At 43.8% G+C, this 22,303-nt stretch overlaps 1 protein-coding gene across 6 annotated transcripts in view; it reads right to left on the bottom strand.

Annotated features, from left to right (window-relative positions):
- LOC147642437 (uncharacterized) overlaps positions 1–22,303 on the bottom strand; it is a 41,292-nt gene that overhangs the window by 5,812 nt on the left and 13,177 nt on the right. For 4 of the 6 annotated variants that reach the window (XM_086806471.1, XM_086806463.1, XM_086806446.1 and 1 more), the window contains 4 exons: positions 18,529–18,893; positions 16,248–16,333; positions 15,606–15,752; positions 7,028–7,130 (listed from right to left, as the gene is read on the bottom strand). In XM_086806471.1, coding sequence (XP_086662597.1) covers positions 7,028–7,130; positions 15,606–15,752; positions 16,248–16,333; positions 18,529–18,808 — 616 coding nt within the window. In that variant the 5' untranslated portion in view covers positions 18,809–18,893. Of the gene's footprint in view, positions 1–7,027; positions 7,131–15,605; positions 15,753–16,247; positions 16,334–18,528; positions 18,894–19,002; positions 19,072–22,303 lie in introns of all 6 variants that reach the window. The other 2 variants (XM_086806437.1, XM_086806454.1) reach the window with 2 other exon arrangements.

Genomic DNA, 22,303 nt, shown 5'->3' with positions numbered 1-22,303 from the left:
ACACCGATTGGCCCCAAAACATAGTGGCGCAACTTGCGGTATTTCTTTACTTGATCAAATTTGAGTACAAAGTACAACTTGTAGAATCCTCTACCAATAGGATCCCTTATAGTTTCACCCAAGACTTCCAAATGAAAACTCTCGTTATTACAGCACAACATACCATAGAGAAGGCACATCTATACAACACCTCCCTGCTTAAAAAGGTCTTCTCCATCTCTACCATGGATCTCTCAAACCTTTTCCCAAACAGCAGTAGGGCTGTACCATACCACATGTCCTTTCCTATAGCCACAGCTTGCATGTAACCTCAAGAAGACTACAACCTATTCACATGAATCCAAAAACATGTTTTCCACATGAAACCAAAGACCTGTATCCCATAAACCATAGGCATGTTTCCTCGAAACCAAAGTCATGTTTCCTCTCAAAAACCAATGTCCTGTTTCCATGACAGATATACCATCCAAGCACGGTTGCTAAAACCCAGAGAGAGAAAGATAGAGGACGTGTCAAACAACCCCTGAATACACATAAGTTCAAGACGAAGAGAAACAACACATCTCTTCCATGAACATCATTCCGTGTATATGTAGCTTGATCTCTGTATCCAAGTCTCTTCAACAGGGCCTGTAATCCACGATGAGAGAGAGAAAGAGAAAAGCCTATCTCTAGTCTCCTACAATTCTATTGTAGCCAACCATGCCCTCCACTATTTGGAAGCTGGGAAACATCATTGTCAGAAAGTTCATGTGAAGTTGCCATAAAAGGCCCAAAAATTGCATTCGTCTGCTCTTGAATAGAGTGACCATTCATAACTAGATTCCTCATGCATGAAACGAGGAGCAAACGAGGATGTACTAGCAACATTAGACCCCTATGTCCAATTTCGAGCTACCAGAGTTCTTGGTTTCACTGTTTTGTTAGGTGTCTGCCAAGATCTCAAATCTTGCTTTTCTTTGTCTTTTTGAAGCACAAGAGCAATTGTTACTTTGGGTTTACCCTTATCTGTCAAAGCATTCTGTTGCTGCACTAAATTTTTTCCCTTGTTCTGTTGTGCATTAACAACTAATTGAGGTGATTGCGAAGGCATAGCTCCTTTAGGGATTTGGTATAGAACTGAAGGACACTCAGATTGCATATGTCCAAACTTACCACATGCAAAACACGAACCAATAAACTTGCCCCATTTAAGCTAGAAAAAACCCTCTTGGGTTGGCATCCCTTCCATATGAATATCCAAAGCCACACATTCCAGAGCAGGTCTATCCGTGTCCCATAAATGCAAAATTTATGGGCATTACCATATGAGTGGGGTGGACATACCACTTTACCAAGTGATTGAGCCAAGTAAGGTAATGCTGACTGACAGTACTGAGGAAGATCTTTGACTTCAACCCAGACAGGGCATTTATGCCTTATGAGGCTTTGGTAATCATTAGTTGGTGACCACGGATGAACATGAACAAGCTACTGACCATAAAATAGGGGAGATTTTTCTAGTAACATTTGCTGGGAGTCCTCACCTGCAACTGAGCGGCCTCTGTCTCCTGTCTGACCGAGGAACCTAACCACACGCTGCACTTCTCACGCGAAGGGCTTGATTGACAGAGTCTGGCAGCAAGGTCCACCAATCCCAACGGAACTCTTGCTCCCCCCGCCCCCCCCGCGGTTCGGCAGTCTTGACAGAGCTCTTTGCTCCCCAAGATTTCCCTCTGTAAGTCCCTCTGGACATACGGCAACCCTCCAGAGGGAACCGAAGCTGCTCGTCAACCACGTTTTGGAACGACCGGGCGTGAAGCCCCACCACCACCGAGCATCTCACCTGCGTGGCCATCTTCTCTCTGACCAAACATGTCTACTCGCTGCCTCCAAGCTCAGAAGCACACAACTCCACTATTTATAGATCATCAGCTGCAGCACAACTGAGAGTTCATCATCTAATGTGCCATGCTGGAGCTGACTGCTCTTTGCACGAGCTGAAGAAGGTATACCATGTGTGATTTTGCAATGATTAAAACCCCAAATGAGCTGAAAGCCTGGTCCTCAGATGAAACCCTAATTCTCAGTTGAAACCCTAGTCTCTTGGCCACATTCTCTTAAGTGCTCATCATGGCATCTCCCACATCGGGTCTCCTCCTGCTCATGGAACGCTTCGATGGCACCAACAGCTTTCTGACCTAGCAGACAAAAGTGCAACTCCTTCTCATGAAGGATGATTTATGGGCGGTAGTCTCTGGTGATGAAGCAACCTACAGCAACGGCTATTGAATACACATACTGGAAGTAGAAAAACCAAAAAGCTATTGGCGTCATCGGTTTAAATCTTCACAGGAGGTGTTGAGTGGTGAATCAGCCGAGAGGACTGGAAAGCAGAGTAGGTAGTGAAACTTTTTTGCATAAGGGTCTCATCACTCCTTCACTCTGAAGGGGGGTTTGCTGGGAAATCAGAGTTAAGTGTGGGAACAGTCTCTTAGCCTAGGAATCTTCCCTTGAGGTAAGCAGTGATGTCACACCTCATTTAATAAGGTCAAAAGATGATGATGTACTTTCAGCTTATAAAAGCAGCACGTATGTACTCATCTAGGTATATATACATAAAAGCAGCACGTATGTACTCGTTTAATCATTCAAGTGAACTAGTACTATTGTGTCCAGTCAGCTATACTTCACTTTCTCTCATCATCATCATCCTCTCTCTCTCTCTCTCTCTCTCTCTCTCTCTCTCTCTCTCTCGGGTACTTTTTCATTTTGTTGGGATGACAGAGGATACCCCATACAGGTACTCCGATTTGTCTCATAGGCCGAGTTCGGTCTTTTGGAAGACGTTAATAAAATCTTTCTTTCTTTCTTTCTTTCTTTCTTTCTCTCTCTCTCTCGGGTTCGTCCGACCAGGCATCTCACTATGGCAGATATCCAGGCCATCCGGTAGAGACCCATGCTAGAGCTCCTAGGATGATTACCACTCCAGCCATATACTGTTGTACTCACTGTCACTTTTGTACTTCCCCATATTCATGTATTCATGTATTCATGTATCCATGTACTCATGTACCCCATTTTGACTAGTAGCATTAGCTTCCCACTCTCCCTAGTTGCTGCTTCCATCCGCTCCCTACTCATGTATTGTAGGGCTAGATACTTACCTTCAGTTCTTTCTTTTCTTTTCCGGACAGTGTATCAGATGTCACATGGTTGTAACTTTGGTCTCATAGGTCACTTTGGCCTTTTGAAGACGTTAATATAACATTTCATTTCTCTCTCTCTCACTCTCTAGCTCAGCAGCACAGTAGCCATGGCTCCTCACACACAGGAAGATCATCCTCCATGAGCTCACCTTTGATCCAACACCCGCATGGAGATAGGCTCGATAGAGGAGAGGAGAGTGGAGTTCAGGTACCACACCCATGCCTCCTCCTGGTCTCAGGCAGGCGACAGGGTCGCACACGATTTTCCGCGTGATCGGTGAGAAAGGCACCCGTGCTTCCATGTGAGCAGGAAGGCCACTCACCGTCTACGCATGCAATCTGACCTGCCCCGCAGCTTCCCCCACACAAGCCATAGAGGGTATGAATGATGTCAGTCCAAATGGAGGGGATGGACTAAGCTGGAGAGGTGAGAACACCCTTGATGGCCTCACTCCATTGAACCCGCCAAATATGCCATGCAGCTATGTTGCTTATGATCACCCATCTTGGGATGGTGCCTGGAGACCAGGGCTCTGCCGAACTGTTTGTCGGGGGTGGGAACTGTATCAATCCTACAGTAGTGAGAGCTGGAGGGCCTGCCCACCTGCCATCTCCTCGTAGAAAAGAGCGAGGCTGGCTAAAGTCGCCCAAGCAATTGGCAATCGTGATAGTATGTGGTGTGGACCACACTGACCAGTGACATGTATAGGCTGGCACAGCTCCGAAGGCAGTGCCGCTGCAACTCCATGGGGTGGCTGCAATGCGCACACTGTTCCAACCGTCCTCCAATGGCCAACTGAGGACAACTAGAGGGAATCATGTCGAGTGAAAGTGCCAAGGGGAAGGATCTTGAAGAGGGGTCCGCTAATCATGGGGGACGGCAGAATTGATGACGAGGGTAATCTGATCCTGGCCCCAGATCCCCATGACGCGAGGCATCTGTCTTAAGTCTCTGCGGGGAGCCTTCTCAAGCTTGCCCACTCTCCCATCAACTGAGCAGAACCAGTGCTGAGGGGCCCCCATGCAATGTGAGAGTGAGTTCCCAAGAGGTTACCATTGGGCACCCTGAAGAGGGGGTTCCAAATCAAGGGCTGGTGAATTCTTTCCTCATCTGAGGCCGCAGGTAACTGGGTGAGGGCAGGCTTGAGGTGACCCCAAGCTCTGATCAAACTAGCAGCGAAGCAGTCCTCCAAGGAGGAGCTAAGGCCGCGGGCTCGCCACTGAGGGTCGGCGTACGGGCCAAGATCCTAGCGATGAAGAAAGACTTCCAGGGCTCAGCCCCTGGCTAATGGCCTCTAACGGCCAGCTTGCCCATGAGGGATCTGCTCTGAATAGCTGGGTCAATGATGCCCAACCCACCACAATGACGGGACTGAATAATAACCCTTTGGGCCACCTTGGCCCTCGCAGGACAGCCATCTGTCCCGCCCAAAGAAAGTTCCAGATCAGCCTCTGCACCTATCCTAGGCATGCCCAGGAGAATGCGGAGTAAGAGGTAATCAACCACATGGTGGCCATGAGCACGTAGTCGGCCACCACCACTCGGCCAATGAGGGAGAGCCGTGTGGTGCTCCAATAAAGAATCTTCTTCCAAATGCTCAAAAGAAGAGAAATTTGCTGCTCTGGTGATATATCGATTCCCACTTGACATCCCAAATATCAGACCGTAGTGCCACAGGGAATCCATTGAAAAGACTCAACTGGTCTCCAAGCCACGGTGGGTGAGGATCCAACCCAAAAACCACATGACTTGTGCGAGTTGATATGAGCTCTTGATGCCGTGCAAAAGACCTTTATGGCTTGCACGAATCTGTGAAGAATCGTACGACCAAATCCTCCTGGCGAAATCGGGCCGTGACGGTCACCTCCCAAAAGTGAAGATGTTATCCAAGATGCTCCTATATTGGACAAAGCTGGTCTGAGCGCCATGAATCAAATCTGGGAAGTGAGGTTGCAAGTGATGGCTGATGGCTTTGGCGACGATTTTGTAGGCACTGCCAAGGAGGGTGCCACCGTCGTATCTCTAAACGGTCCCCACCCTCCTTGGGGACCAAGTGAATGAGCACCTCCGAGAGCCCCTCTGGCATGAGGCCACTAGTCATGATCTCATTAAAGGCGACCCAGAAGCCATCCTCCATGAGGTCCGGACGACGAAGGAAGAGGTGAACCGGGAGTCCGTTCGTAATGGGGCGTTTGCCATGAGGTAGGGCTCGGAGGGAATCGCTCATCTCCTCTCTTGGGAAGGGAGAGCTTAAAAATCTCTGCAGTCCGGGGGGAGCACCACTTGTGTGTGGTGCCACAGTCTCTTTCTTTCATAGCCTCGATCTGGGGGGTGAGGGGACCGGCTGAGCAACCCTTTGAAATCTGTGGCAATGGCCCGGATCTGATTTAATGGTGCCATCTAGACTCAGCCTGTGGACGCCATCACGGTGGTGTCGAGGGCTTGTAAGCTCGAATTACTTGGCATTATAGGCCACCAGTCCCCCTCCCCCTGCCCCCCAACTCTTGTATGAGATAGTTTTCCTCCGAGAGCGGCCAGCCATGGAGGGAAACACCCCTCCCCCATCTGTATTTTGCCCTTTTGAGGGTGCTAAGCATGTACATCTAGCCCTCCGGGTGCCATTTTTAAACTAATTCTCCAGAAAAAAAAGCCACCACTTCCATGTTGGACCTCAATATTGTAGATGAAAGAAGATGGTACACAAGTAATTTGGTGTAGTGCTGTAGCTTTGTCCTCAGCATGTGTGCGTGACCTTGACGGCGACTGCTTGACATGTACGTGAACTAGGGCTCACAACAAGGTACAATGCGCATCACTAATCCAAAACTGGCACATAATTAGGGTTTGTATGTCCATGGTGCTCAAGTGCGGTGTTCTCTACATCCCCTCTTGCTTATCTTGTTGCCGGGAGTCCACCTGGTTTTGAGTAACCTGTCAACAACTCTGAATACTCCAGGAAAAATCCTCCTTGCTAAACTGCTACATAAGGCTAGGGCAAGTCTAGGCAATTCTCCATGCATGGGCCCCACACAATTTTGTAACTCACTTGGAGTTGGAAGTATGTACTGATGTCTTGCAGCGTAGGCCAAGTGACATGCACCAAACTTCAGTCTACACCACTCAGGAGGCAAGATGTCCAAATCACGCAGCTGGGCAGCCCATTTAGACAGTGCAAGACACTGCTAGACAGGTAGTGCAGGCCAGGCAGGTAATGGGACAGGCTGGGCAAGCCTAGCCAGAGGCCGAATACGCATAGGTAGTACCCGGGCAGGCTTGGCCAATGGTCGGGCAGCTCACAGAAGGGCAGATAGCCCTATAAAATTATCTTCCTCCCCCCATTCCAGTCATCTGATTTCATATCATGTCAGCAGAGCATCACAGAGGCACCTACATGGCAACAAAGTCCAAGACAACAGCACTCCACTTCAGCAGCGAACAAAGATAATTGAAGTCTGGGAAGTCAGCTAGTAGGCAGTTGTTTCAGCACGGACCATTTGGAGCCACCACAATGGCCTATTGGACAGTTCATCAAGGAAAAGAAGGAGATATCATAAGGTCAAGGACAAGGATCTGAATTGTACTTATCTCAACTTTATAGAAAAACAAATACACCAAAAGGTGGGGGAACCTTCAGGGGGTTTTGGAGCTCAATCCCGTGTCTAGTGTATTTACCTCTCAAGTAAATGCATCACAATAACTGCACAGGATAAAAGGCTTCTGCATGTGACAATGTACCAATGAAAAGTCTCACACTTAACAAAAACCAAAATACGGTCTTGTCTCCATGAGCTTATTATTATTATTATCCCATATAATGGGTAGATTGCATCTTCCATACCTGCCAATGCATAGAATCCAAGAGGATGATGCTCATATCCAAACATTTCCTTCAACTCCTCTCCATATAGTGAATACAGCAATAAGCTGAAAGATGCCACGACCTGAAAAAGAAAAGGCATGATGAACTTACAAAAAGAATGGAAAGCCTCATTTGTTGAAGAATTGAAACTGACTATCAAAATGAAGATAACGGACCTTGTACTTGCGTTAATATTACTGCTCAGGCATTGTTATGAGTACATAGCATATTCTAGATAGCATAGTTGCTCTCTTTTACTTAAATTAGCTCAGTTGTTAACTGAATTTCAACACCCTTTGAAAAGGTGGACCAATTGGGTCTTACATCACAGGGAAGACATATATTTACTTTAGGAGAAAGCTGGCAGCCAAGGCACAGCTACTCTATACACTTTGGATCTATTGCAATGTGCTGTGATGAAGATCTCCTATTAAGGTATACTATTTGCCAATATCAATGCTCTCAAAGTAGTCCCTCAAGGGCAAGCCTAGGTTTGCCTAAGGAGATCTCAGATATGACATTCGCAAAATTACTGGTACAAGTCAGAAAGAAGCAAACATTGCCACATAATGCTTTGGACAAAGATAGGAAACCATTAGGGAATTATATGGTTGTCGGGATTCCTTGTACATGCCACATATTGCTTGTAAAACAAGGTAAAACAAGTCGTGATGAGAAGTAGAAACTGAGGCAGGAGAGGTATTGGGTTTTCCTTTTATGGTCGTCATTTTTGCCATGGAAATGACACAGCTTCGGGCAGCTTGGCTAGGCAACTCGTGTCATGTTTGGATGCTTCAAGCAAATCAAGTGCCAACCTCACATAGCATGTGGACAGATTTGACCGATCACAGATGACTGATATGGCACTGTTCTGTAGTGGTGCTAAACAACACACAAGGAAGCTAGATTGTGTTTCATATGGCACTGTTCTGTACTGGTGCTAAACAACACAGGGCCTTCTATGTGCACACAAACCCTTGTGGCGCTGGTGCTATGTTGAGGAAATTAGCCTTAGATATTAGTATGGTTACCAGTCAGGTGCCGTGGATTTGAACCAGGCAATGACAAGCTTGTGACCAGCCAGATGTTCTGCGCCTACCATGCACAACTTCATGACATCCTTTTCTCTAAACTATTCCTTGAAGTCTTTTGCTCTGATGGCAATGTCACTTGTAGACGCCTAAACATACATACGTGAGCTGTGAAATTACTATGGTGCATTAATTGAGTGAAGAGAGGAGACAGAGAATACACACACATCATATTAAGTCCCAAAAACCTTAATTGAGAGAAGAGAGGAGAGAGAATACACACACATCATATTGCGTCCAAATAACCTATGAAGTTGAAATGAGAACATACAAATCTAAAATCCTTGGTCTTAGGATATCTCCTTTCTTGCCTAGATAAAATTTGGCCACACTGAACAATATCTAGTCTCAACTCCTTGATAACCTTAGCCTTTATCCAATTATTTAATAACTAATTGCCTAAGGTTTCTATAATCTTAGTCTAAAGACATTTTTAATTTATTTCAGACCTACACCTTTTCAAAAATCAAACTCTCGTAACCTTAGAATAAACACCATATTCTGGACGCAGTAGCGGTCTCAAATTTACCAATTTCCAACTCTATCACATAGGTGTTGTTCACATGTACTTAGTCAGGTTGTGCATTTATATTAATTTTGATTCTTTTCTTTGGACAGGCGCCAGAGTATTGTTACTATGTATTTGTGCTAAATTTGATCCTTTTCTTTGGGCAGGTATCAGAAGACAATTTAGATGATAGCACCTCATAGAAAATCTATTGTGAATATAAGTAATAATGAAATTATCATTAGGATGTATAAATCTAACAGTACTCTAACACTTGCCCAAAGAAAAGGATCAAAATTAACACAAATGCACAACCTGACTAAGTGCATGTGAACAACACCTATGTGATAGAGTTAGAAATTGGTATATCTGAGACCCACATTGTGTCTTATATGTCATAGTATCCCTTTAGCTTGTCATATTTAGTCATTTATATCATATAGAAGCTTGTCTTGGGCACTGAATTCAAGGACAAGTACGCCTCAAGCTCTCTGAGTCTCTAGGGCCTACTACCTAGGCTTTCCCTCCCTCTCTCTTTGGCAATGAGGTTCGGACTCCACAAGAAAGGAAAAGCATGAGGTCCCTAGTTTAAAAGTATGAAAATTAAAGGAGGGTATGGTGCCATGATTTGTTTCAGGTACTAAAGTAAAGGAGGGTATGGTCCCCAGTCTGAAAGTATGAAAAGTAAAGAAGAGTATGGTGCCATGATTTGTTTCAGATACTGAATAAGTAAAAGAGGGCTGAAGGTATGGTGCCAAGTCTGAAAGTATGGCCAAAAGTGTAAAAATATCTATTTTCCAAGTGTTTTTTAAAGTGGATTGTACCTCAATCGAACTTATTTTTCAAAATTTAAAAGTCTCGTACCGGTACCATTTTTTCGTACCTGACAACTATGCACTCCCGAGTGGGGAATCACATTGCGAAGATGGTCAACCGAGACCTTCACCCATCTCGGCGAACGTGAGTGTGCTCCAGATGTAACTTGTGTAATAGACAAGGGACGGCTCCGAGTGTACTGGGTCACGGTTGCTATGAGAACCGATCCAAGTGACGGTTACTGTAAGAATCCTGGTGCGTTGGTTGGTTGGAGCGTTCGTACCTCAAAAGTGATATGGCTATTTGAAGCGGCTCCGTATGGATATGCACGACGTCAATATTGGGTGTGAGAGATGTGGACTCCTCGTCGGACGGCTTAGTGGTCCCAGAGTGTTCATGCTCAGCAATACATATCTTTCCAGTCTAAGCATCATAGTTATAGACTCGGAGATTTTACAAACATATGTTAATTGATGTTATACTACATTCCAACTTCTAATCAAGGACTGTTTTTGCGATGTGTGTGTGTGTGTACGTTGTTTTCTTGTTTGTCATTAGGGTGTGTGTGTAACAAAAAGGAATATTAATTACGAGTGTAAGTTCAAACCAGATCCGTCGACCCAATGGTTGGGTAGGATGAGATAGACCCATGGTGTTGATCGGGGCTAGGCTGAGTGAAATTACCCCAAATAGGGCTGAGCACAATCTTGTCACACACTTAAACTATTAATACTATTAAACAAGATGAAATGGCACAAAACCAAATGAGATAGTGATGCTGAAATTTCAAATGACACTGCAATAGGACCGGAAAAGGCCGACCCCTTTGTAACTTGATTGTATTACCAAGGTAGATTACATACAAGCTTCATGGGCAATGCTTGCTAGATTTCAAATGACGTCCATGCATATGAAAACATCTTCAAACAAGTTGTTTTGAAGAGTTTGAATCCACAGCTTCTTTTGAAGAAGAATCTCACTTCCCAATCCCCAGTGTCTTACCACAAGCAGCTATGCTCCACTAGCAAACATACACATGCAAATGTGTGTGCCAGGCCGAGACATAGGAGACCTTAATGGCCAAGAACACAGATGTAGAGTAGATTAGAGAACACAATCAGCTCTTACCCAAAAACGGTTGCCAAATGCAAACTCCTTCTAGCTTCAGGTTGAAGTAGTGATGAAAGAATTCTCCAATGTACTCCCAGCTGAAATTAGGGTTTTTGCAAATTAGGGTTTCAACTGAATTAGGGTTTTTGCAAATTAGAATTTCAGCTGAATTCCGGGTTTCTATAACACTAGGGCTCTGAAATTGGGTTTTCTGCAAAAATTAGGATTTTTGCAAAAATTAGGATTTTTGCAAAAATTAGGATTTTTGCAAAAATTAGGGTTTTTGAAATTTAGGGTTCCAGAATTCAGCAGCACCATATGTAGAGATAAGCATAAGCAAAGGTTGAATAACCTACTTTTGTTGAGAAAATTCTGAAAATTAGGATTTTTGTAAAATTAGGGTTATTGCAAAAATTAGGATTTTTGTAAAAATTAGGATTTCTGAAAATTAGGGTTTCACATATGCGCCCATCTAATGAGAGAGAGAGAGAGAGAGAGAGAGAGAGAGAGAGAGAGAGGATAAGCCTTGGTCCAATTCTGGCAAAAGATTTTCATTGGGCCACTTCCCAAGTGTCCATAACTCTCCCAAGAGTGGGAGGGTGGCCAAGTCTTGGCGAGGCGCCCAAACCCACTTATAAGTTGTCCGCCCATACTTTAATGAAGTGTGAACGAAAGTCACTTATAACTTGTCTGCCCACACTTAAATGAGGTGTGGACCGGTAAAACAGTAAATTTAGCCATAACTCGTAAATGAAGAAACATAGAGTTTAGAGGCACACCTACCACCTCTCTACAACCTGCAAGCTAGGTCATAATAAAAATTCACAAACACAATTCACGGGCGGGCGTCCCCTGCCGTAAACTACACATGCAGACCTTGCAGGCAGTAAAACAGTGAACACAAAAACAATTTCATACATGCAAGTATGCCATGCATAAGAATGTATTGGACAATCTCCCTTTCATTTAGCTTGTAAGAAACAGTCATTCCAAGATCCCCAGGCCAACCGGGATACCGTAATCTCGACATGGACACAGACCAAAATCCCCAGCCTCTCATGTCCAACCTACTGGCCCCTGGTGTAGACATCAGTCCCCTACCATGAAGTGCCAGTCCACATGACCATTGGCGTAGACATAAGTCCCCTGCCATGAAGTGTCATGTCCACACAAAGAAGTCCGTCCATAAGTCCTGAAGCGTAGAGAATTCCCAACTAGTGACATGAGTCACCGGATCTAGTATAAGTTGGAAAAGAAGTCCCCAAATTGGTGATGATGTGGCATGTATAGCCCATCTTATATGCCTTTCTGATATCTTAGGTTGAGACATGTCACATAAAATATCTAAGACTTTGATGATTTGTCTTGATAACAAACTCAACACCCATAAGATAGTGCTTCCAAATCTTTAAGGCATGAATAATAGTCATAAATTCTTTCTCGTATGTGGGTGCGGTCTTTTCGGCTCCTTGTTGTCTTCGACTCTCATAGGCCACAGCATGGCCCTCTTGGTTCAAGACTACTCCAATGCAATCTCATGAGGCATCACACTCTACCTGTCACGATTGTGACGTGTTTATGTATCAAATTCTCTCTTCATTGCTGATTACTGTTGCAGATGCAAAGAGTTACCAGCCAAAGGAAACCCCTACCCTCGACTGGTTGCGACTCTTCGTCAAAGGATGTACCTCTTCATCAAATAGCCACATCTCTTCGACGAATGGTGTATCCCTTAATGAATGGTTGTGCCTCTACATCGACTAGACACATCCCTTAGCCTAAAAGTTGTACCCTTTCGTCTAAGGTCGTGTCCTTTCATCAAAGGACATGCCTCTTCAAATGTGTCTCTTCATCTCCTATATAAGAGACCTATTGTACTCAGTTTAATAACAACAAGTCAATTCAATCTTGTCTCAAGTGTTCTCCTGAAGGTTCTTGTTCTAAGTTAATTACTTAAGTAGTAATTAGTACACAATATGCAGGATTAACAACATAATCCTCACACTACCATAAAAGGCTTTGATAACTCTAGACTAATCAACACTATTTCTTTGCTAGCATTAAAACTTTAATGCTTCAAAGGATTCTTTTTCAGCTTTGACCCACTCAAATCCCACGGCTTTCTTTGTCAAATCATACAGTGGACTTGCTACCATGGCAAACCACTTGATGAACTTCCTATAGTAAGAGCATAAGCCAAGGAAACTTCGATCTGTCAACTCTGGCCATTCCATAATAGCCATGACCTTTTCTGGGTCCTTCCTGACCCCTTCTTTGGACACTATATAGCCCAAGTGACTCTCTAACAAAAAGAATTCACTCTTCTTGTCCTTCACATATAGCTTTTGCTTCCGCAGTTCCTGAAATACCGTATCCAACTGCTTTCGATGCTCTTCTTCATTCTTTGAACGCACAATAATGTTATCAAAGAAAGTAGCTGCAAACTTTCTATGTGCTCGAAATATTCTTTCCATCATAAGGTTGAAAGTAACCGGGACATTGGTAAGACCAAAAGGCATCACCAAATACTCACAAAGTTCAAAAGTAGTCTTGAATACGGTCTTGTGAATGTCCTCTTGAACAATCCTAACTTGATGGTAACCACTCTTCAAGTCAATCCTGCTAAAGATAGTGACTCCATCCAATCTATCCAGGATATCATCAATCCTAGGAATAGGAGATCTATTCTTCATAGTGATCTTGTTAAGAGCCCTGTAATCAATGCACATACGTCAAGAACCATTCTTTTTCTAAACCAATGAGACTGGGGAGCAAAAAGGTGATGAGCTAGGTCTAATCAAACCCTTTTCCAATAGATCGGTCACTTGCTTCATAATCTCCTCTTGTTGAGCTTGACTCACACGACAGGGAGATCTGTTAGGAGGTAAGCTTCCTGACATGATGTCAATCTGATGATCTTCTGGTCTCTTTGAGGGTAGCTCTCCTGGAAGAGTATCTGCAAAACAATCTTCATACTTCTTTAGGAAATCTTTCCTTTCATGATAAAGAGTTGGGAGTGACTCATCACTCTCAGATTCCTTTGAATCTCTTACATATATCAAGTATGAGGAAATAGATTGCTTTATTACTTTAGGAACTTGTACATGACTAATGAGTGGAATGGAATTCCCCTCAACTCCTACATCAAAAGTTACATTCTTGCCCTTAAAAGGAAACCTAATCTTGTTTCCAGCCCAATCAATGGCCAGATCTATTAGCACTTTTCTTTATGGAGCATGTCTCTATGTATGCATAAAACACATGCAACATAGTACCTTTTATGTTGCGGGCATTAACAAGCCCATGGAGTATGTCTCTATGTATGCATAAAACACCTGCAACATAGTATCTTTTATGCTGCGGGCATTAACAAGCCCATGGCAGCAACCATACATCACTTAGGTATTACCGAACCCATGTCATGTATGGCGGCAACCATATCAACAAGAATGTGAGAGCAACCCCATGACAGTGGCGCTATTCTTGAGTACTACAGACCCATACCAAATGACATAAACCAAGTTGTTGCCAGCATCACATGGTTGTCCCATATACATTCACAGCTACCTACTTTCAACTCAAGGCTTGTGTTTTACACATTGCCATGTCAGTCCACATGTATAGCCAAAATAAGGGCCGCAGCCTTAGATATAGACATTGCCATGCAAGTCCACATGTATAGCCAAAATAAGGGCCGCAGCATCACATGGTTGTCCCATATGCATTCATAGCTACCTACTTTCAACTCAAGACTTGTGTTCTACACATAGCCATGCAAGTCCACATGTACAGCCAAAATAAGGCCCGCAGCCTTAGATATAGACCCTTTTGGGTGCATACAAACTCCATGGCAGCAGCCACGAGAGCACAATCCCCAAACGTGTATACATCCACATGCTTCTAGGGCTATCCCATGTGTCTTTTAAGCATGCAAATGCTGCCCAAGCTGTCCCCAAACATGACATCCATGCATCTTGTGTGTGGGGCAATGAAAAACCAAATGCCATGTTTCCACATTCTTGGCATAAATACAGCATACAAGATCAGCTGATCAAATCAAACTGAAAACCCATGATGTCCAACGAGCTCTCCATCCATTAGTTTCAAAGCACGCAAGAGCTTTGGATAACAAGAACTGTAAAACTGAATAACCATTAAGGATCATGGTTTCAGTTTATTTACCTTCTATGATCCTTTGTAACTGAGCATCTTGTTGGTATTTCCGAAGATGTATTTCTTTTTCACCAATTGCTTGAGGAGTTGGTACATCACATAGTCATGATATTGCTACTGGCCTTCAAAGACTTGCAACACTCCTTAGTTAATGCTTCAAAATCTTCCGTGATTTTGATTTGTTGTGTGAGTGCCTTGCATGGTTAAGTGAATGGCCGTCCATCATTTTTAATTACACTAATGTTAGTCCCAGCCAGAGAATGAACCATCTTCCACCACAAAGGGTAGGGGCCCAGGCTCTGATATAAATGCAATGTGGCTGGTCCAAAACACTACTGTGAACAACACTTAAAGGATGATTAAGCACATTTCAACTTAACTTAAACACAAGACCATCAACACACACACATACTGGAGCCGGAACAGGCTCAACCCCCCTTAGGACTACTTATATTCCATAAGAGTACTTAATGTGTATGCAAAAAGGTAATTAGTAGCTTTTAAGTGTCTTAGTTCAATTCACTCTTTCTTTGACCCAAACAACAAGTGTCTCTTTGTAAAACTTAGAACATAAAAAGTCTTTTTGAAATGCAACTTCCCTTGTGTTTTCCACAGATGGTGGCTTAACATTTCCCTACATTTCCATTCCAATGTCCATGTGTGATTTAGTACTAGTACATATGCCTCAAGTGTATAAATTTAATCATGGCTCAATGAATATATGGTTACTGTACTTAACTACAGCCAGAAAGGAAAATTGGAATAAAACTGACAAAAATAAAGCGATTGAGCATTTATTACCGATCAGTGCCACGTGAAGAAGTCAGCACGTGATTTTGAAAAAAACAAAGAGGCTTACCAATTGAACTGCAATAAAAATTGCTGCATGGTCTCTCAAAACCAGTAGCTGAAACTTCAGTCTTAACCACCAACGGTCTGCCGGTACATTTGCATGCAGATGGAACAATGCCCTGCACTCCGTACAGTGTGCAAATGCAAAACCTTCCTGAAAAAGACAATTACATGTATTATGAAATAATACAGCCACTCTAGAAAGAAAACAATGATGTCTTCCCATGAAAACCTCCTATTAGTCGAAAAAAGGCGTCTGACCGTGAGTGAACTACAACCCTTCAAAGAGGTCACAAGTAAAATGCAAGAGCAAATGGAATGGCTCAAGGGGCAGAGGTGGGAGGGGAGAACAGGGGAAACTGGGGGAGCATGGGCTGAGGCAGAAAAAGGCAAAGGGGGCAGGTGTGTGCACAAGAAGGATAGGGAGAAGGAAAGGGGGGGGGGGGGGGGAGCACACACAGGAAGGGGGGAGCTCGGGCGCTAGCGAGGCTCTCCAACTCAGGATATGTACAACTTCGTGTTCTCAACAATGATAGAATCTATTTAAAATATAATCACAAAGCAAGGGTTGCATATGTGTGCACCGGCATGTGCATGTGGCCTTTGATATTCCTGAAGAGTCACGATGCAAACAGAGCGAGACCATTACCTTAGTGGCTCTCCAAGTATCAAGGCAAGCTCTATGGACAAATTTCTGTGTGCCTCTACATTGGCATGGTGCAATCAAGTCATCACCTGCAAAACAAGGCAACCAATGAAAATCTACTGAAAGCTGATATAGAAGCTTGATCTGCTAACCACAAAATAGTAAACACACAGCTCATCAGTAAATATAAATTTCATCTAGCATTACTTGTCCCACACCTCAGAGCTAACTCCTAGGGAAAGGGAAAGATCATCAAAATGACAATCAATCTTATCCTTGATTTTAGGGGCAAGTCCAAGTTTAGTAGTACTCGAAAGCTGCAATGAGAGAGTATGAACGCACGTAGACTCAAAGCCAACATGCAAGCTGCAGGGAGACTCCATGTTGGAAGCTAGAGAGTCATCACGATTCACCAGAGATGTGTGGCTCTCTTCTTGCATGAGGTTCATAGGCATAGAGAGCAACTCTTGAAAAAGCACACTTGCAAGAGAAAAGACACCAACCAAATACTTTTACATCAGACAAAACCAGACCACAGGACCGCGCAGTCAAAACTAGAATTGAGGTCCATTCGTGGGGTGCAAGAGGGGGAGGGGGGAGGTACGCTTTATCTCTCTTCAAGCTCACAGGATCCCGCAAACCCAGGATTTGTGGGGTCACATCTAAGAGGAGATCACAGAAAGTCCCCTTGGCATCACAGATAAGGTATCTTTGTCAAAGTTCTAAGGAGGGTCAAGGAAAGTCAAAGAGCAATCGATGTCCTCCAATTAAACTAGAACCCTATTACCCGACATAAATTGTGTTGGAGATCCAAACCAATCAAACATGTCATGGCCACTCAAGTGGAGCAGCTGTCATCCTCAATATATTCTGGTCCAATTCCATCTGACTTATGTTTGCAAGGCCCCTGCTGTGAGGAGAAGCCATGGTTGAGAAGCAAGGGACACCTGTATTTCTAAAACGTACACTGAGAATGTGATGTAATGTCTAATAGACACCTTTTAGGTCTGACACAATGATGGGAAAGTTACATGCATTTTGGCCAACATTGTGGCAATAATTCATGAACATATATATGGCTATCAGTTGGGGCCAAGAGACCTCAAGTGCCGAGCCACCCAAGACTCAAACAAACTGGGCCACCCCAACTCTCCCAAAATATATGTATTCTGAATTGAGAGGCGGTAGAGGAGAAGAAAGCAATAGCCTAAACGAGGCCGCCATGATAGACAACAGCAACATGTGTGTAGGCACTCTGCTCTATGGACCTACTACATTGCCTACTACAAGGTGGCTGTCAACAATACACTTTTCCAGCTTGCATTCGGGCTTGATGCAATCATGCCAATGGAAAACTTGGTTCCAACCTTCAAATCACAGCGAGACACAATCTCAAGGGAAACCCTCTCATAGAGAGATTAATTGCCTTGGAGAAACTAAGAAGATTGCAATCCGCTTTACGGATTGATGGTTGAAAACTATGGTGCAAGCAGTCGTTTGACGACCAATTAATAGACAAATGCATGAAGGTGGGAGACCGGGTACTCGTAGTGTCAGGAACACCAAACGAAAACTCAAGTACCGAGGCCAAGGTCCCTAACTGAGTCACTGAAATTGATCCTAAGGGCGCAATAAAGATAGAGACCCCGGATGGGGCAGAGATGGAAGGTTATTTCAATGGTAGTAAACTGATATGCTACTATGGACCTCTCACCCAGGACATGCTCTATCGAATTCACAAGAAAAGGGAGGAGAACCAAGAGGCAGATAACGAAAAACAAAGGGCATGCCTCGAGGCTATTGCCCAGACAAAAACAGAATCAAAGAGATCATAGGCCCCCAAGCACACAAATCTCTATACATGCAGCCGACCTTCAAGATGCGGTTGAAACCGAAACAACGGTGGAACCTGCTCACCTTGAGCTAGAATTCCCCCAAAAAGACCACCTAACTGCATGGCTGACACCGGGCTAGCCACAATGTTTTGTCTTTACGATAATATCCACACCTCAAGTCACACGTGTACAAATATCGTGCTCAGCAGTCATCCTCAGCTCACGCCATAATTCTTAAAGTCACACGTGTACAAGTATCGTGCTCAGCTGTCATTCTCAGCTTACGCCATAATCATTCAATTTTCTTAAAAAATAAGAAACATTAATACCACACAGCAGCCAGCACACTCAGGCATGCCTAACCTCCTTATTTAGGAAGACTCATAAAGCCTACTTAAAATATATGTGAAATGTATGATCCATACGGGAGGACAAAAGAATTACCATACCCCCAACATCAAGGCAGATCCGACACTGCCGCTGGTCAACAGTAGTAGGATCGCGTTCAGCATCTTTGCTACCTTGGCGATGTACCAAGATTTCCAATAGTGGTATCTGAATATTTGAATGTGGTCCGTCCCCATCAGAGGAGGTACCTCCACCATCAGTGCTCTCATCTCCCTGTGACCTTGAAAGGAAAGGTTCACTGTCCGCCTCGTCTGCCACTGCATCTAAGTTCTCTTCTAGGTCATGGCATTTCAAAGTCATCTCATATCTACATGGACACATACAACTGCCACCATCAGTGGTACAAACATGGGGAGATATTCATAAAATTCTAAAGTGGCAATGGCCCATCAGCTGCATGTGATACCTGCCAATATAACACCAAAAGGGAGTTAAATCATACAGTAGAATAATCTGCACTGGACTATGGTAGACATCAAAAGTATGAGTGACATGGTTATAAAGAACATGCGTACCTAGGCTGCTCTTGCTGCTATTCATCATGGCTAAATGTTGCAAGAGCAATTAAAGCCAAGTTTTGCAAGCTGTTTATAAATTTCAGATTCATTTTTTCGACAAATTACTTCATACAAGTAGTCACTAAATGCCAATTTCAGTCTACAAGCAAACTAAGGTTCACAAAATGCAATCCAAAAAGATATTTTAATGAAAATGGAACATGCAACACAATCCTAGACACGAAGAAACAACCACATGCAAAGCATCACACAAAGAAGTACACAAATCATCCAAAAAAGATTACTTTTCCAAAAGTGGAAGATTACACCAGACATGATAATATGGCTAATGAGCCATACATGTACTGTCATGTCAGGCTCCATATGCCATACAAACACACCATGTCAGGCTTGTTGGAGATAAGTGCACACTAGGTGTACTGTTTCCCTAGTCTACATTTGACTAGTCTCAGTTGAGTCTTTGTGTCTTGAGTGTGTGCCATGTGGCACCTCTACAATTATCCCATAAGCACTCTTGCTCTATGTCTTGTACTTTGGCCCATATATTCATGGGTCACATCATTGCAATCTATCTAGCTTGTGTCTTGTCTACACTCATCTCAAGGTAACTCTTTGTCCTTCTATCTTGTTCTTATTTTACTTCTAGTCTTCTAGTTTCTAGCTCTTGCTTCCATATTTCAACATGGTATCAGAGCAAGCTGCTCCTGCCCTGTGTTGCCCGCCATAGCTTCAGGCCACCATCTCCCTAGCTGCGCTCAGCTTTTAGGACCAGCCGCACCTATTCTACTTCAGTTCTGCCCTGCTGCTGCTGCAGGCCTTTCTTTTTACCTCAGCCTATTCACATTCAGTTCAGGCCGGGCCTGTTCAGTTGCTGTCTGGCCACTTTCTTGCTGCCGCCCTGTTCCAGAGGCTGTTCCGGCCTGTTTTCCAGCAGCTGCTGCGGACTCCCGTACGTGTTCAGGCTCATACAGCTCCTGGCCGACCTGTTTTTGACGTTGCAGCCCGACTTGGACCTTCGTGGGCATTTGCTACAGCTGTCTATTTCTACAACAGTCTGCTCACGCCCTGATTACAGCCGCTATCTATTTTTCCCCTTCAGGCCGCCTAACTATTCAGTTCTGCCATCGCTTCCTCTTGAAGAGTCTACAAGGCACTGTGCATTGTCTCCTTTTGTTCATGCTCATATCTGCAAACTGCTGGTTCCTCATACTTCGATGGGCTATCACATGCTATGGCCTTGACAAGTGGTGAGAGAGCTGGCTTCTAAAAACAATTTGGATCTCTTCTTTCATTCATTTCTGCAATCTTGTAAGGGAATAGACACTGCCCTTGCATCTTAGCAAGAGGTAAGACCTTCCCACATGGCCTCTTCTACCCATTCTCTCATGTCTATCGACAAATTCAATGGGTCCAACTTTCATACTTGGCAAATCAAAATCAAGTGCCATCTTATGAAAGAAGGTCTTTGGGACGTTGTTCACCATGCTACTCCCGAAGATTCCGACATTGAGCAAGTTGTCACTTATGTTCCCACTGCCAAGAATGACAAAGCCTATGCTATCATCTTGCTCGGTCTTGGAGATGATTATATTCATCACATCTCCGACATACAGTCTGCTTCTCAAGCATGGATCACTTTGGATACCCTTTTTGGACCCCGCTCTAAAAACTCTAAGATTGCACTTATGATCTCATTCTTTGATCTACATATGCAGGAGGGAGCTACTATAGCCTCCCATGTAAATTATCTTCGCAGTCTTATGGTTCAGCTTGCATCAATGAAGTCCCCCATCTCCGAAGATATTGCTATTGATGTGCTTCTCAAAAGCTTACCTGACACCTATGCTACTCTTGTCACTACCTTCAAGTATCACAATAATCCTACTCTTGAAGGTATCATCAATGCTCTCCAAGAAGAGGAAAGAACTCAACAACAAAAGGTAACTGACACTGCATTTTTAGCAAAGAAAGGAAGTTCTAAGGTAAGAAAGCCTTGCACCCATTGTGGCAAAACTAATCATATGGAGAAGGACTGCTTCAAGGCTCATCCATGCACCATTTGTGGCCGTGATAATCACTGGGAGAAGGACTGCTACTCTAAACCCTCTACATCAGCCCCTGCATCTACCTCAGCCCATGTTGCTGCAGCATCTCCATCAGCAGATCTTGCTGTTCATTCCTCATATGATGAGGAGTGGGCTTTCTGATTACTTCATCTTTCTTGTCTACCACTTTGACCACCGATGATGTAGGTCAAGGGGTTCTATGTCTTACTCATTCTGCTTTAGGACCTCTCTCTTGTTCCTACCTGAGAGACAGAGATTGCCCTTGAGGAGGGGATGTCTTCAAGGTCCATCTGTTTGTCTACAGTCAGTCTTTTGTCTATCTAGTCTTGTCTGTCTATCTATTTGTCTATCAATCTGACTGTGTCTTGTTTTAGATCCATCTTGTCCCTATCCTTGTGGACCCATATGAGGATATCACTTGAGGAGGGGTGTCTCAGGATCTTTGTCTGTCATGTCTTCTGTCTTGTCTAACAGTCTATCGGTCTTTATGTCTGTCTTCTAGTCTTGTCTTTCTGTCTTTCTCCTAGTGTCCACTTAAGGAGGGTGTTGGAGATAAGTGCACACTAGGTGTACTATTTCCCTAGTCTACATTTGACTAGTTTCAGTTGAGTCTTTGTGTCTTGAGTGTGTGCCATGTGGCACCTCTACAATTATCCCATAAGCACTCTTGCTCTATGTCTTGTACTTTGGCCCATATATTCATGGGTCACATCATTGCAATATATCTAGCTTGTGTCTTGTCTACACTCATCTCAAGGTGACTCTTTGTCCTTCTATCTTGTTCTTATTTTACTTCTAGTCTTCTAGTTTCTAGCTCTTGCTTCCATATTTCAACAAGGCTCCATATGCCATACAAACACACCATGTCAAGCTCCATGAGCCACACATGTACGTCATGTCAAGCTCAATATGCCACACATGAACAGTAGAAAATAGAAGCAATGAAGAATTTTGTGACATCCCCCCGGCTTCTAAGCAGTTGACCGCAACTGAAAATCTTCCAAATAGGCCTTCAGAAGCTCTGGATAATCCTGAAAATAATACACGTCCATCTATTTTGCATCCATAGCCAAATAGTTGTTAAATTTCACAAGATACATGTGTACTAGCTTGCCACCTGCATGCTTATGCTCTTTATGAAAAACTATCTTCTCAGGTTGCAATACCTCCTCAAGCTCATCCACCTCTGATGGATCTTCCAAAATAGGTTCCATGGAAAGTAGTCACACATA

This window comes from Cibotium barometz, chromosome 1 (genome assembly GCF_041138505.1).
Source record: "Cibotium barometz isolate CiBa-2024 chromosome 1, ASM4113850v1, whole genome shotgun sequence".
NCBI lineage: Eukaryota > Viridiplantae > Streptophyta > Polypodiopsida > Cyatheales > Cibotiaceae > Cibotium > Cibotium barometz.
This window is presented reverse-complemented; position numbering and strand designations above follow the sequence as displayed.